The following is a 17004-nucleotide window of genomic DNA, read 5'->3' on the forward strand; positions in this document are numbered from 1 at the left end:
CTTCCTCAACGAAAACAGTATCCTTGAAAAATTCCAATCAGGTTTTAGATCAAATCACAGCACAGAAACAGCTCTAGTAAAAATAGTCAATGATCTTAGACTGGCTACTGACTCAAACAAAGTCTCAATCCTTATTCTTCTGGATTTGAGTGCGGCATTTGACACCATTGATCATAGCATCCTAATTCACCGCCTTGCGAAGTGGGTGGATCTCTCTGATAATGCTCTAAACTGGTTTCAAACCTACATTACTGGCAGAGATTTTTATATCAGTCTAGGAGATCATGTGTCTGAAAAACATGACTTGCCTTTTGGTGTGGCCCAGGGGAGCTGCCTTGGTCCCCTGCTATTTTCCCTATATATGCTTCCGTTGGGAAACGTCATAAGTCAGCATAATGTAAACTTCCATAGCTACGTAGATGATACCCAATTGTATATTTCTGTGGAGCCAACTAACCCAGATGGCCTTTGCTCCCTCACTGCATGCCTAACCTCCATTAATCAGTGGATGAGCAAAAAAAATTTGAAACTAAATGATGAGGTACTTTTAGTTGGACCAAAACTAAAGCGAGACATTGTTCTTAGTAATCTGGGGAACTTGGCGCACCAGGTCAAACCAAAAGTAACAAGCCTCGGTGTCATCTTAGATGCAGAGTTAAGTTTTAAGTCCCATATCAGTAAAGTTACTCAGACAGCCTATTTCCACCTGAGAAACATTGCCAAAGTGCGGCCCTTTTTAACTATTTAGAAAAACTAATTCATGCCTTTATCACTAGCAGGTTAGACTACTGCAATGCACTTTTTCAATCTGAGGAAGACCGCAAGGTCGAAACGTCATGTGCCAAATGAGAAAATAAACTCAACAAAAGAGTACCAAGGAGTGTGCAAACTTTTTCCCTAAAAAATACACTTTGAAAGTAAAAACACTTTGTTATATGTGCTTGCAACTATAGATAAGCAAGTTTGTGGGTCCAAATGGAAAAAACAAATGCTGAATGGTGCTTGCCATTATATTTAGTGAGCTGCAAATAGCTGTAGGCTATCTGCATACGGTAGCTGTTACGAACACTGGTCATAGGATTAAGTAATGCCGACGTTGTTCCGTGGTATTTGTGGGAGTTTTATTCAGCGTCCCACCTGGCTGAGGTTTGGACGCATGTGGTGTGTGTCTCCCTGTCTCCCTACTTGGAGCTGGCGGAGGCCTACTGGATAGAAAAGGCAAAAACCTAGTAATTATGTGAATACACTGCAAAAAATTAAATCTAACCAAGTGTTATTAATCTTAAAATAAGATCAAAAAATCTATTTAGTATTGTTTTTAGTATGAAAAGACTTACCTAGTGCTCTCTCGAAAGATCATTTTGACTTAATTTAAGACTTTGACTTATTTTAAGGAGTCTTATCAAGACAAATTTGCTTGTTTTTAGGACAAATTTGCTTAACGCACTGGCATAAAATTTTGCTTGTTTTCAGGATGAGATGTCTTAAAATAAGTCAAACTTTTCTTAAATTAAGTCAAATGATTTCACGAGAAAGCGCTAAGTAAGTCTCTTTATACTGAAATCAAAACAAACTAGTTATTTTTATCTTGATATAAGACTAATAATCTTGGTTAGATTTTATTAGAGTAAAAAATTTAGCAAAAAATTAAGCAGTTTTTTGCAGTGTAAAAATCTGTTTGAATGGCCAAAAAATCATGTGGGGTATACCTCACATTACCTTGGTGTTAGGGTAGCCTACTGCACATGCCATTGACAGCGAGTGGAAACTTCAGTCATTTGCCTTTATCATATTAAAAATCTGACTCTTCATTGATCCACTCATCTGACAAAATAGTTTTTAAATTAAGACATCATCGTGTCATTTTTATGATGTAAATTGAGGGAGCAAAAGCAGGATTGGCTCCAAATATCGGCTCAGAGAAAAGAAATCGGCAGCCCGTATCGGTCATCGGCTAAGACTGATGAAAAAAAGCGGCATTGCCACTGAAATCCATATCGATCCCTAATCAAAACTCGACATATTGGCGAGAGACATGTTTGCTCTATGTTTTTGTCAAGTATTGCTATGACGTATAACCATAAACTGGGCTAGAAATAACATGACATGATACGCTGTGATACATTTTGATCAATGAAACTTATGGGACCAATGAAGCCTGTGATCAATGTCACCTTTAAAGTAGCACACATATTGTTGTGAAGTAGCAAAATCCGATACTCACAGCAGGAGTGCTGTAGGATGCATGAGGATTGTTCTGGATCTCCCACAGTCCTTCATTGAAGCCTTTCCGCTTGTTAGGCTTACCAAAACGATCCCGGTACTTCTCAAATGCAAACAGGTCCTTTGGTGCCAGGAAGGCTCTGGGAAAAGAGCAACCATTTCAGTTCAGTCCTCTACACAGACATTATCCATTATGGGTTACTGAATGGATACTAAGCAAAATTGTCCTTGACGAGCCTGTGTCCCTGTGTTTTTCCCCAGTGCCCAAACCTAGTTCATTGCTTTGAACCCCAAGCCTCCCCAGGTGCGAACCCAACCAGCCTAGCATGCTATATGTAAGACATTTACTGTAATAAATCATACAATTACCATAATATGGCATCAGAGATAAAAAAAAAAATCTATATTTTCAAATACTAACTTCACTGACAACAATGGTACAGCCATATTCCCAATTCACACTTTCATTTGCAGCCTGCATACTGTTTATGTGTTTTTGTCTGCTGTGCCACCCTCCGCAAATTTACAAATCACACAATTAGTAGTATTTTGATCTTTGAATTGCCAGATTAGCCTACTTAATGCTCTCAAATGATTTGATTTTGGACTGCAATACCCCCTTTTAAACACTAGTTGTTTTTCTTACATATAGCACCTTTGACTTTACTTTACTTAAAGTAACCTAACAAACTAACTAACACTAACAAAATGCAACACTAACATTTTTTTTTTTTCAGTTTTTTGTAATTTCCTAGTGACCTCACATTTTTTGTTTCTCCTGGGGACCCGGAAAACGTAATCTGCATGACCATCCAACTTCATTATGAAAAAATATGATTCAGTTCCACTTAAGATTATTTTGTTTCTATGTTCTGTAAAAGAATTGTTCAAAGTTAAATGACAATTTTCCATTTATTAGTTTGTTTGGGATATAAAAGACACTGGGATATACATGGGTCAATGACGTGACGCTCATTTTTTTTGGTACATATGGGTTACCGTATTTTCCGGACTATAAGTCGCACTTTTTTTCATAGTTTGGCCGGTCCTGCGACTCAGGTGCAACATATGTATATTTATACAACAATTGGGTTCCATGGAACTATTTATTTGTTTCTGATTGGCCGAGAGATGTTCCATGAGTTGGAATATCCCTGGACATTTCAACTCAGACTTTGCACAGCTAATAATAAATCACTCCGCGATACAATGCGAAGATTTGACACAATGTTCTCATCCCAGCTCTCCACTATTTTAAGCAATGGGTTACTCCTTAGCAAACCATAACAAAACAGTGCTTCACCACATCTGTGGATTAAGCCACACAGTCAACTTAATGTAAGTAAGATAAACGAGGATGCTAATTGTTCTCAGCATTGCCAGCATTGTGTATAATATGATTGTCACTTGGAGGAGATTTGTAGATAACTAACGTTAGCATAGTTAGCTAACCGCTGCTAACGTGCTAGCATCTTCACATCAGGCTATGCACAGTAGTGTAACATTTATTCACCATAAATTAATAAAGTTGAGTGGTTCTGCAATGTAGGCTATGTTTCCGTTTTTTTACAGTACCATGTCCCTTACATGACATGGCCCAGTGTCCTTGTAACATGCATGCAACAAACCTAGATATGAATGTGATTTCAGCCCGACTCATTTCTTTCAAGAAGACACTTAAACCACAAAGACCCGTAACGGTAACGAGGGATCTGGAATGTTGGTTACCTAGCAACCAAGACGCTGTCTATTGAAAAGGGAACTATTTTTTGATGCGTAAGAACAATGTCGAAATTAAAATTTTTAAACAATATTGGGGTGTTTTCAGATTATTTAGTTTGTGGTAGAATTGTTGTATAAAAGCAATATAGCACGGCCGAACAACACCCGTGGTATATTGCTTAATTATATATATGTTTTTTTTCCTCTTCATGAAACATTTTTTGACTGGTGCGACTTATACTCCGGAAAATACGGTACATACATTTAAAATTGTTAAAATTTGAAAATAATTTGACAAATTATTTTCAAATATCATTTTCATCAAACCTTAATTTTAAAGTTTTGGATTTATTTAAAGGGAAACTTGGCAGGATTTCCCCCTCTGCTGGAGAAATTGTGCATTATGCTATTTCAAACTGTGGAAAAAGGTATAACAATAAAGCACATGGATTTGCTTACAAGCTAGCAAAACGGTTAGCATAAGTTCGGCAGACAATGTGGATGTTACAAGGTAAGAAACACGATTTAAAACGAGTTTCTTGTTTCTCACTTCTCTTTCCGGGACGGTAGTCTCAATGTTGCAAGCTTGGTTTTCCGCCTGGGGACGCTAGGGGCAGCGGGAAAAGTCACCATTTTCACCGGAACAGGTCATTTAACCATCCAAATGATTTCTAAACGGGTTTATGACGTTGAAATAGTTGCCAAGTTCCCCTTTAATTTTGAAAGAGTATTAACTGAATTTGGGTAAAATTGTCAACACGGTGTAACCACAAAAACATGAACCAAATAATTACACTTGCTGAAAAAAATGTGAAATTCTCTCCAAAATCCCTTCTAACATAATCTGGCATGATCTTGCACAAGAACTTTTCTATATGTAATACAAGTAATGAAACCCCATTGTTCTGAATGTTTAAATTAATATGGGGAATCCTGTCTGTCATATCAACCACTTAAAATGTCAAGTGGTGTAACCACCATTTAAGGAGCAATTTTGTATGTATTATGTCAGAGAATCATGCGACAGGAAATTATGTCATAGAGAAAGACCCTTCAAGACGCCAACTGCTATGAGTCAAGGTTAGCAACTCTCCTAAAGTAACATAATAGTGTTTTTAGGCCATGGCCAGGCAAGCTTAGGTTATATGTCAAATGGTATGACCTTTTAAAAATGTTGATAAATCATAATAATCATTAAATATTCAATTTAATGTAAAAACTGTGTTTGAATATTCACATAAAGGTTAAGTGTGTACATAGTTGTCCATAATAATGCCTGCAAATTTTGCTTTTAAATAGAAATGTCAAATGGTGTAACCGGTTACACCATTTGACTCTTTTCAGTTTGAGACCAGTTTGATCAGATTCAGGGCCAAGAGTATGTAATTTTAGGTGCCAATTATATTATTTTTATAATTTAAATAGTGACTAACTGTTTAGCATGAACAATAGCTTTAAAAGGGTTTAATTAGATTGCAATTTAAGCGATTTTTGAAATGTCAAAGCTTTTCATTTTAAATTTAAACTTCCATAATTGTTTTTTAATATTTTATTATGATGTATGCAAACAGTATGTTCAAATTATAAATAAATAATATAAATACATGTATTATATATAAAATGTACCTCTTGTGCTGCACACACTTGTTTGGGCTTACGAGCCGGCCAAAGAGTAGTAGCCTAGGCTGACGCATTAAATGTGTGCCGCCAAAGATTCTTTCACCGTCAGTTCTGTTATCAACATTCCTCTTTGGCTGCTTCTATTTGCGATGTACTCTGCTTTCGACATTCATTTACATTAGATTCCATTCTTTTCAATACAACGCCGCACACCAGCATCGCACTTTGGCGCCGTGTAAATCACGATTCAGTTATATTTGGTCCATAAAATCCATTGTTCATCCAGTGTTTGCCTGTTAAAAACTTCGGCCCAGATGTGTGTGGCAAGTGACAGTGCACCATAGACTGTAGGCCTATAAAATGGCAATACACTCATGTTGAAAACTTCCTTATTTTCAACTGAACTCAAAGATAATGAATATAGTATGAATATAATATTTTCTGTTTGTTATGCCCTATATATGTACTTAATGTGTAGGCCTACATTTTGTGCATGCACTTCTGCGGTAGCATTTATTTCAGTTTATATCAGCTACATTTCTGAAGAATATCGTGTTGCCTCAGGTCTGCTGCACATCTTTTGAAATTTGATTTGAAATAATCAAATAGACCTACGTCTTAAAGTTCAGTTAATAAAGTAACTTGCTTTGCTTTCATCAATCAAAGCAATCAAGATACACAACTAGATGTACCGCAGATCGGTACAAAATATGACCGCCACCCAGTCCAGCACATTTTTTCCACAAAAATAAATCACGCTGAAAGGCCTATATGATTCTAACTGTCTCACTAAATTGCATTATCCACACGTACTCAATTCTCACTGATATCTGCTAGACAACAAGTACCAAAACATGATTAGTTCATAGATTTCACATGTAAAATTCATTTTATACAACCCCACCTCCATCTTGCCTGTTCATAATTCTGAGAAATTCTTGAATTGTGTGCATGTGTGCATGTTCATGTTTATGTTGTGTGTGTGTGTGTGTGTGTGTGCGTGTGTGCGTATGCGCTTGTGTGTGTGCCTGCGTATGTGCCTGTGCAAGCGTACATATGTCTACTGTGTGAGTATGTGTCATACGTATGATTACTGTGAATGTATGTGTGTGTGTGTGTGTATCTGTTTGTGCACATGTGTGTACATGAAATGGGTTAACATGACCCCTGGAGGCAAACATATGGAAAAAAATGGTCATCCTAGTCCGTACAGTTCTCAAGATATTCACAGAGAACTGTGTCTGCCCTACCCTCCTTTCGGGGGTCCAGTCCAGCGGGGGGGCTACAGATCAAAACGAAAAACGACGGTTCCATGCTATCCATGTGGGGTTACATGCCCACCAAGTTTTGTGTACCCCGGTCTTTCAGTGTCCCGGGAATCATTGTTGGTGTACGTCACTAAATGTACACATAAATTATTTTATTGTAAGGCCCCCCATGAACGAAAGTACACAAAACTTGGCATGCATTCGGAGGGTGTCATAATGATCCTACACTTTTAATTTCGTGCAGTTTTGACCTTGTCAGCCAGAGATATTGTGATGAAAACACCACATTTTTTGCTTTTTATTTTTTAACTAGGTGGCGCTATACATGAAATAAGTGGTAATGGGATGGGTTGACATGCCCCGTTAAGACCAACATACATAAAAAAGGTGGACCTCCTAGGCCCTACGGTTCTCGAGATATTCACAGAAAACTGTCTCCGGCCACCTACAGGCCAGTTGGTGTATAGTAACATAAATTAATTTATTGTGTGGCCCCCCATGAACGGAATTCCACAAAATTTGGCGTGCATACAGAGGGTGTCATAATGATCATACACTTCCAATTTCGTGCAGTTTTGACTATGTTAGGTCACAGATACCTTCAATTACAACACCTCATTTTTACTTTTTTGTGTTTAACTAGGTGGCGCTATACATGAAATGAGTGGTTATGGAATGGGTTGACATGGCCCCTTGAGATCAACATACAAAAAAAAAATGGTCCTCCTAAACCCTACGGTTCTCGAGATATTCACAGAAAACTGTGTCTGCCCTACCCTCCTTTCGGGGGGTCCAGTCCAGCGGGGGGACTACAGATCAAAACGAAAAACGATGGTTCCATGCTATCCATGTGGGGTTACATGCCCACCAAGTTTCGTGTACCCCGGTCTTTCAGTGTCCCGGGACTCATTGACAGAAACTTGGGCATGCGAAAAAGAAAAAAAAAAAAAAATCTGACTAAACCTATATGACCGCCGCTTCGCTGCGCGGCGGTCATAATAATCAAGATACACAAAAATTGCTTTATTATTATGGACTCCTGGAAAGTTCAGAAATGCAAAATAATAGAATTTTAACCATATGATAAAATATGTGATTAATCGTGATTAACTATAGGAATTCAGCGATTAATCTCGATTAAAAATTGTAATCGTTTGACAGCACTACTAATAATTTCATGAGAGCAATTGCATGAACTCTAGGAGGTGTGAAATATTAGATATGTCATTTTTGTGGTTACAACATTTGACAATTTAACACGCTGTTAGTTCTATCTTTTGTTAAAAAATAGCATACACATCATATTAAATAATATGAATACAACATAAATACAAAGTATACACTTTAGCAAACCTCAGGCATGTTTTGTTTTAAAGGTTTAAACATATTTTTAATTTTCTCATCTTACCAACCCTTATGTCATTGACCCACATATAAACGACACTTTGTTTGGGATATAAAAGGACATTATGCATATGCATCCTTATATAGAGGCACAGAGGCATTCAGCATCCATTTACACCAGACATGGTCTCATACAGTTCAATGTGCTGCGTTGCATGCATGCTTAAAAATGTCGAGCTGGCTAAAATGTATCTTAAAGGGAAACTTGGCTGGATTAGCTATATTTCCCCCTCTGCTGGAGGAGCTGCGCCAGGGGCGGAGTGGCAATCGGGACGATCGGGAGTTTTCCAGGTGTGCCGGCCGAGGAATGTGCGCGGTGCGGGCCGGCCCATAAAGTCTCTGTCGCGGCTGTGAGGCGTACGCGGCTATCGAAATCTTAGATTCATTATGAATTTTCCAGGAAAATCTCTGTGATCTACACTTTGAAGTTCTAAGAAGTCGCTCACTGTCTATAGGTCATTCATGGTTACCCTGCACACTCATCTCTCCCATGGTGATTTTTGTGTAGGCTAGCCTTCATTTTTTTTTTATCTTAATTCATTTTTGTCTTATTCAGGCGTTACAGAACTTTCATGGTCACAAGTAAAAAAAATGAAAATTTAATTTGCTTGTTTGTTTTTAAATTAACGTAGGCCTAGGCTAGAATGGAGCAAAGCCTCCTGGGACTGGGGGATGTGTTTCTGGTTTATCCAATGAACCGATTGCAGGTCAAGTCTATTTACAGAAATGTAGGGGGATAAATGAGTGGCCCCCTCGTCTAATGGCATGACCCTACAAGCGATCAAGTTCGAGGAAAACTACAGGATTTTTGACAATCGACGGATTTGCGTGGTTGCTTGCCGTTACATGGATGGAAGGCAGAGAGAAAGGTTAGCGGAGCTAAAGAATTGACGTTATTGCTAGGCGGAAACTAGCACAAGCTAGTCTTATGTTGATATGTAGGCCTAGCCTATTTAATTATTTAATTACCTGTGTTATTAGGTTGGCATTGTCTGTAGGCTAGGCCTACTTCCTTTTTTAAATGTATACAGGCAACTATTGGAGTGCTTTGATACCCAGATAAATGTCCTTGCATGATGCTTGACATTTCCATCCACACAAAACTGTTTTTATACTGCACTTAAATATCTATAGTTCCTTACACATTTATTGAAAGTGCCTGGTTTGTGGTTGATTGGCTTGTTGTATTGCATTAGGTACTTGCATTATTGCTATTCAGTTCCTTTCTCCAAATGTAACCATACATAGCCTATTAGTATTTTAAATTGACATATATTTTGTTTGTGCTATTGATGTGTGTGCGTGTTTGGGGGGGTGTTCGGGCCGGGCCGGGCCACTGCAGTCAGAATTTTTCCGGTGGATTTTAGTGCCCCACTCCGCCCCTGAGCTTCGTGTAATGCTATTTCAAACTGTGGAAAAAGGTAATGATAAATGGATTTGGATTTGTTTACAAGCTAGCGAAACAGTTCGGCAGATCAATGTGGATGTTACAAGGTAAGAAACACGATTTAAAACAAGTTTCTTGTTTCTCACTTCTCTTACTGGGATGGTAGTCCCAATGTTGCAAGGTTGATTCTCTGCCTGAGGACACTAGGGGGAGCGGGGAAAGTCACCATTTTCCCCGGAACAGGTCATTTAATCATCCAAATAATTTCTAAACGGGTTTATAAAGTTGAAATAGTTGCCAAGTTCCCCTTTAACACAGATCCTTTGTGTGACCTCTGTGGGGCATTTCCTGCCTCATTGGATCACGTTCTGGTTGTGTCCGAAATGTTTTGATATTCTGAATTTCATATGTAACCCAGGCCTTACTGCCTTGGGCACAAAATGCAGTGAATAGCTCTACTTACTAAAAATAATACATATATTATTAAAAGTCATGAATATAGTATGGTTAATAATATTTATTGTTGCCAAAATAGGTTAAGAGGTCAATTATGGTCTTTGATTTGTCCAATAACGAGGCATTATAAAGTTTGTAAGTACACCAGAAGTTTGGGCTTTTCCAAAATCACGGAAGTGACGTCGACGCAGCAATAGCGGTGGCAGCTGAGAGTAGAAGCCATCAGGCAAGTGATATTTTACTAAACTTCTGGTGCACTTACAAACTTTCTAATGCCTCGTTATTGGACTAAAGGTCATAGTTGTACTACTGTAGAAGTTTCGTACCATTCAGGGCATTATTAGTGGGGTAATTTACGAGATAAAAGTTGGTTCCATTACGACTGCAGAACGTCATTCGTTTCTGACAGCGCTACTCGACCAGGGTTCGACCAAGGGAAAAAAGGTTCTGGGAGGGTGTTATGGTGTTAAGGACCCTAGGGTGAAATTACTCCGAACCATCGCTTTAAGGTTTATGTTGTGAGCTGTGATTTGTTGTTGTATCATGTTGAGCAATTGTTGATAGGCTAGTGTAAGCGCTCATTTAAATAGCTTCCTTCATTCTGTAAATATTGTGATAATCATCTGTATCTTCCTTCACTTCCTCACCTTCACTTACTGACCACTCATGCTCATTTACAGATCTCTAAACCCAGCCGTCTAGCGCCATCAACGGGTCAAAATTTGGCCGAAAATTGAACCGCTGGGTCAAAAGTTATGAAGCCGCCAAACAGGAAGTGGACTAACATCTCGGTGACGCTTTGAGTTAACATTACAAAACTCGATATCATTAGTCAGGACACTGTTCCAATCACTCACAGCAATTTCTATGCATATACATTGGACGGTCTAGCGCCACCACCAGTTCAATATTGGAGATGCGTTCATGCGTGTGATCCTTGACTCTTTTGTCTGATTTTCACAATTGCATCTAAATCCTTGGACATTCTGGGGTTCATCGACCCCTATCGAGTCACTTTCTGCCATGTTGGACCTCCGCAAAATTGGATTTGATCCAAACTCTACGAAAAGTTTCAGTGGTCCCAAATTTCATCTGATTTTCACGAAACTTGGCGGAGATGGCGCACAAACGATACTTGTCAGATTTTTCAATTTCAAGTTTATTTGCCCGTGACAGCCAATCAAATATGGTGATGAAGCCGTCAAACAGGAAGTGAGCTCGTATCTCAGCAGCGCTTTGATGTACGAAGACCAAATTTGGTAAAGGGACTTGGTACCTGATTGTGAGGACACAGTAGGAAATTGGCATCATTTGGCCTCTATAGGGGGCGCTACAATACAGGAAGTGAGCTCATATCTCAGCAATGCTTTGATGTATGAAGTCCAAACTTGGTACAGGGACATGGTAGCTGATTGTGAGAATGCACAAGGACATTGGTGTAATTTGACCTATTCTTTATCCAATTGCCATGAAAGTTGCTGTGAGTGCTTGCTCATGCCATGGCAATGCCATTCCTGCTAGTTTACTGCTAGACCCCCACATTGGCGCTTGCGGCTATATTTTGTTTTTGTTTTTTTTAAATCACTTCTCTATCTCCCTATTGCTATGCTTTTAAGTGTCACATTGGAGCCTTCAGCTTTGTTTTTCTTAGAACTAATACTTGCATATAGAATGCCAAAAGGCTGCAAGAAAATATTCATAGACTCCAGAGGTGTTTTGTGAATGTAGGCTACAATGTGCCTACAATGTGTGCAAGTTTTAAGCAAGTTCTGGAAATTATAGAAAATGGTACCAAATTAGAGTGGTTCATGCCTGCGTATCGAACCGTAGGGGGTATCATTCAGTTCAAGAATGTACCGTGTACCATGACCTCCCGATAAACAAATGATAATTAAATAACAGTCATCTACAGAGATTTATGAAATTACCAGTGTTTCCCCTACAATGTATTCATCAGCGGCGCAGCACCGCTGCTGGAAATCAAGCGCCACTGCAAAAAAAAGTTGCCTAATTAAATTTTTTTTTTTTAAAAAGACGCAAGTGAACTTCAGGAACAGCTGCCGTTCGTTCAGGTTTCATGTCAACAAATAATAGTAGGCTAACGTTGAAGGCGCAGTCAGGATTCCACAGGAGATCACGCTTGTTTGTGTTTAAGTTTATTAGCAGACGCATTTTTGTGCAAGAAAACGTAGCCTACATTATGTTAACCAAGGAACCAAATTAAACACGCCAGCGAGATAGCTGCCCCTACCTTCAGTAGCCTATTCCCAGATAAATTCCACGCATTGTTTCGTTTTTGTTTGTGATACAGGCAATGATTTCAAGCCGTGTTGCTAATACCTAGGCTGTGAAACTAAGGTCTAGCTAGCCTACTGGTGGGTTTAATTGAATTTGAGTAATAGGATACGCAACCATTTACATCTGAGATAGTTTGTAATTCCTGTAGAGCTCACCAAAATTATAGATATGATACAAGACACTTATCTGCTTTAATCCAAGATAGATTTTTTCGAGTTTTTGAGCATTTATTTACCAAATGACATGGGAAACATAATTCATTTAATCAACATATGCACCATGCACAACAACGCTACTAAGTTAGCTTAAAACCTTGAGAATCAAGCAAGCCGTCACGGCATTAAAGTGACAAGCACTCAATTCGAATTGCACAGCACCTGACATGAAAGAGAAGTCTATATAGTTTATACAGTGCTGTGCAAAAGTTAAGACACCCATGCTGAAATTGACTAAAGGGAGGAATAAAAAATACTTTGCCTTTTGTCTTAATTAAAAAAAAAATAGGACATCAATTATTTTTTAATGCATCATGTATCGTAAATAAACAAATGTTATTATATAAATAAATGTCTTAACTTATGCACAGCACTGTATATTCTAAATAGTAATAGTTTGTACAGTGGCCTACAGTGTACCGTTGTACAGTGGCTAATAACTAATAATGTAAATGAAAAAGGTGAAAGAAAAACATGAATAAAACTGTTCAAGTACTGCAATAATCATGCTTTGTAAATGCTTGTGTTGATGGTTATGCCATAATTTGTAACTCAATCTGTCCATTTCTTTCACAAAATCCACCAGAAGTCACCATTTTTCTTTTTTTTTTTTTGGGGGGGGGGGGGGGCTTCCTACGATCAACAGCACCGCTGCTGGAAAATTTTCTAGGGGAAACACTGTACCATGTGCTTTATATTTACAACCATCATACTCACGTTTCATGAGTGCCAAAGAAGAAAATCGGGATCTTGTTTGGTGGAGGTTTCACTGCTCCATCAGGAACATCCTCAATCTAGGGGATGAACAGTCATAAAAAATGTATTAAGAATTAATCAGTGAAGCTGCAGATAACGATTAACTCTTGAAAGACGCACAGCGCATGATCCTGGAATGTAGATGTCTGTTTCTTATTGATGAAAACCTACCATGTTTATTTGAGAGCCCAGGCATAAGTTCACTCTGCCTGGTCATGGTAAATTTCCAACGGTCTCTGACATGAAATAAGTTGATCGATATTTTTACTCCTCTCAATATGTATACATGATTAACTCATTGCCTTTCATTAGGTTGTTACCTCGCTAGACAGTTTGTAGTGGACTTATTTAGCTTTAGGCAACTCCCTCCACTTGGCGGCCATATATTGACGCTTTTTGGGCAGTTATCGGGCATCTATTTATGCAGAAATGCGCGTGCGCAAGGCGGTGTTGTGGTTTATTTACTGCCACAACATGGTGTCTAATGACTAATGTTTGTTTGATAACTTTTTTTTTTATTTTGTGTTATTGTGAACTTTTAAATTTAAATGTTATATTAGAAAGTTTGCCATCGTATGAAGCGGCTAGCTGAGGTTAACGTTCAGCAGCCGCCTCGCAAGCTGTCTGTGGCGGCAAACTGAGGTGCTTCAGACGGTTAGCTGCCGTCTGTTAGCTAACGTTAGCTGGATGCTTTGAGATCCTGTTGACATTCACATAGCTAACTGCTAACTTAGCGTTGTGAGCTCCCGTACACTGTTTTTAGACATGGTTATTTCACAAAGTTTGATGAGTATAAATACGTTCACCCACTGATTTTATGAAACAAATATTTTATGATGTTTGATGAATATAAATACGTTAAGACACACTGGTTATAAGATATAGAATTTAACAAAGTTTTAAGAATATAAATAGATAAATACACACTGGTCATAAGACATGATTTTTTTGATAAGGAATACGAGTATAAATAAATAGATATGTTGATAAAAGGAATAGTATTTTGTAAAGTATGAAGACTCTGAATATGTTAAGAAACACAGTTTTGATATAACAGTTATCTTGAAGTAATGAATGTAAATATACTAAGCTATGACACTGGAATGAATGTTCATTATCTGAATCATATTGAGTATACGTAATGTAACTAGGGTCATTCCAAGTGAAAACAGCCAAAATCGGGGGATCATGTACATGGTACCTCTCAGATTTGGCTGAAAAGCGGTGAAAATATGCCTTATGTTACCAAACTGAGGAATCTGAAGTTTCAGGTCAATATCTCAAACGGTTTGCCAGTGCCGTCCATTTGAAATTCAGGTGCCACGGCCCTAATTGACACATTGGAATTTCACATTTCATCCTTTGCCATTTTTGGAAGCCCATAACGTCTGTTCTAATAGTGGTAGAAGGCGTGGTAGAAACTGGTGTGGTAGTTCATTGTAGCCTGTACTACACAATTCTGGAGGCAGAATCAACATTCCTTACTGTTTAGGTGAGAGGTGGGTCACCAAAGTCCTAAAAAATGTTGACATGTGTGATTTTTTACTTTTTGGGTGGCCGTAGCACCACGATTAATGATCATATTTATTCTAAACAGGATTATTTTGTCATGTTTGGGAACTTTGCTCTTTCCAAAATTAATTTGAGGGTTATGGTACCACTGGTGGGGGTTTTATGGGGGTCCAAAAACCCTCTCCGGCAAATGTGACTTTTTTGGAACCCCATATTTGGACCCCCAAATGACCATGTGGGCACTTGATGATCCTAATGGGATTTATACCAGATAAAGATACACATTCGTTCTTTCTTTTAATGAAATAAAAATGTTGACTATGAAGCTCCATAATATGAATTTTATTCTTCATAATGCACCATTTTGGACATTGTTTCCAGAAGTCTGGAATGTAGATCAGGGAGAATTTAGTGATGATAAAGCATGAAAATAGTGGAAATAACTTAGTATTATGCTCAGTGACGGCAAACAATTAAATACTGAGACTGTCACAGATTAACCCCTTATCCCCCATGAAAGAGACCCGCCATCAAACTTTCAAACTAAATAACAAGAATGTTACATAGTGTAAGAACACTACAAATAAAAGTGAGTTTTTCCTTGCCCCTGTCACTCCAAATAAAATTAAATTGAAAATTAAATGGAATAGTGTCTTTAAGTATTATCCAAGAAATTGTGGAAGCAGTGGCATCATTTTGTCATGGTCATTTTGGTCAAGTTCGTATTGGCGAGCACTGCGTCCATAGATGTCTGGCACACTGACACAACAAATGATATGTTGGAATGGCACCCAACAGGGGATCTGTCTTTGGTCCGATGGCCATGTGAGGATGTTGTTGACACACTTCATGAATTTCACAAAAATGTCACCATGTTCATCTGAACGTTCAACAATGTTTCCAATGAACCAATCATAGATACAGGCAATGTATTTTCCTGGCTGGAAAATTGAGTGTCAGCCCTCTACCACTATTAGAACAGACATGATGGGCTTCCAAAAATGGCAAAGGATGAAATGTGAAATTCCAATGTGTCAATTAGGGCCGTGGCACCCGAATTTCAAATGGACGCCACGGGCAAACCGTTTGAGATATTGACCTGAAACTTCAGATTCCTCAGTTTGGTAACATAAGGCATATTTTCAGCCAAATCTGAGAGGTGTCATGTACATGGGTGGCTGAGTTGACGTGGAATGACCCACTAGTGCCTTTGACAGGGCTCTACAGTGCGCCCATTTCACTCGCACATGCGAGTAAAAATGATGCCGTGCGAGTGCAAAAAAATATTTAGGCGCACTGGTGCGAATTACTTCTAACCATGTCAATGTTTGTCTACAAAATACCCTGTAACATCGAGAAACATTACTGGTGAAAACCATAGAATCACGTCGAATGCAGCATAAAAACTACACCTCCCATCAACGTTAGCAGTTTCGCGTTGTGACTCGCTAGTAGTTGCTTCTATCAAATCCAAGAGCGCGCAGAAAAAGCGGAAAGTTAGACTAGCCAGCCAAGATGCAAAGATTGAAGAAATTAGTTCTTCTATCCACCTAATTCATTGGATATAGGAGGAACAGGATGAGATTCTCAGAATGCAGTGAGAGAAGGAAAGGTAACTTAACATGCCTTTTAGCCCAGTTGATGTATTGGCTGCAATATGCAAAATATAGCTGTAGCGGACTGGCACAAAATTAGCCTCCCGTAATACTCCCCTTTTATTCAAAGGTAGAACGCTACTGACAACTCCAGGCTTCCACGCACCGATTACAAGCTGAAGTGCACAACGAAAGTAGGCCTAACGTTTGCCTACTGCCCCCATCAATGCAGATATTTCAAATAAAAACTAATTATAAAACATATATCCTTGATTAGCCTATGTTGGGTTTTGTGGAAGAGAAAATGTAGTAGTATTAGGCAGTATGCTGTCAGATAGGTCCCCATGGGCATATTTGGATTAGCTATAGATGGATTCACAAATAAATAATTTAGCCTACATTTGGCAGGATATTTAATAAACAGGCTAAATGCAAATATGGCAATGTATTATATTATTTTACAATAACAAAATGTAGGAAAATAGAACAGACTGAAAATAAAGTAGGCACTGATCTTTAAAATCCTTTTTCCTGTAGCCTAAATGTTG

At 38.4% G+C, this 17004-nt stretch overlaps 1 protein-coding gene across 1 annotated transcript in view; it reads right to left on the minus strand.

Moving 5' to 3' along the window:
* Positions 1 to 17004, minus strand: part of hdgfl2 (HDGF like 2) — an 88983-nt gene that overhangs the window by 64274 nt on the left and 7705 nt on the right. The window contains exons 2-3 of the mRNA XM_076277775.1: positions 13311 to 13387; positions 2225 to 2363 (exon numbers count right to left, since the gene is read on the minus strand). Of these exons, the coding sequence (XP_076133890.1) occupies positions 2225 to 2363; positions 13311 to 13387 (216 nt within the window). The remainder of the gene's footprint in view (positions 1 to 2224; positions 2364 to 13310; positions 13388 to 17004) is intronic.

Source organism: Alosa pseudoharengus, unplaced genomic scaffold, assembly GCF_046254945.1.
Source record: "Alosa pseudoharengus isolate Yale_2024_CS ecotype anadromous, Long Island Sound unplaced genomic scaffold, YU_APseudo_1.1 YU_APseudo_1.1_scf_11, whole genome shotgun sequence".
NCBI classification, from domain to species: domain Eukaryota; kingdom Metazoa; phylum Chordata; class Actinopteri; order Clupeiformes; family Clupeidae; genus Alosa; species Alosa pseudoharengus.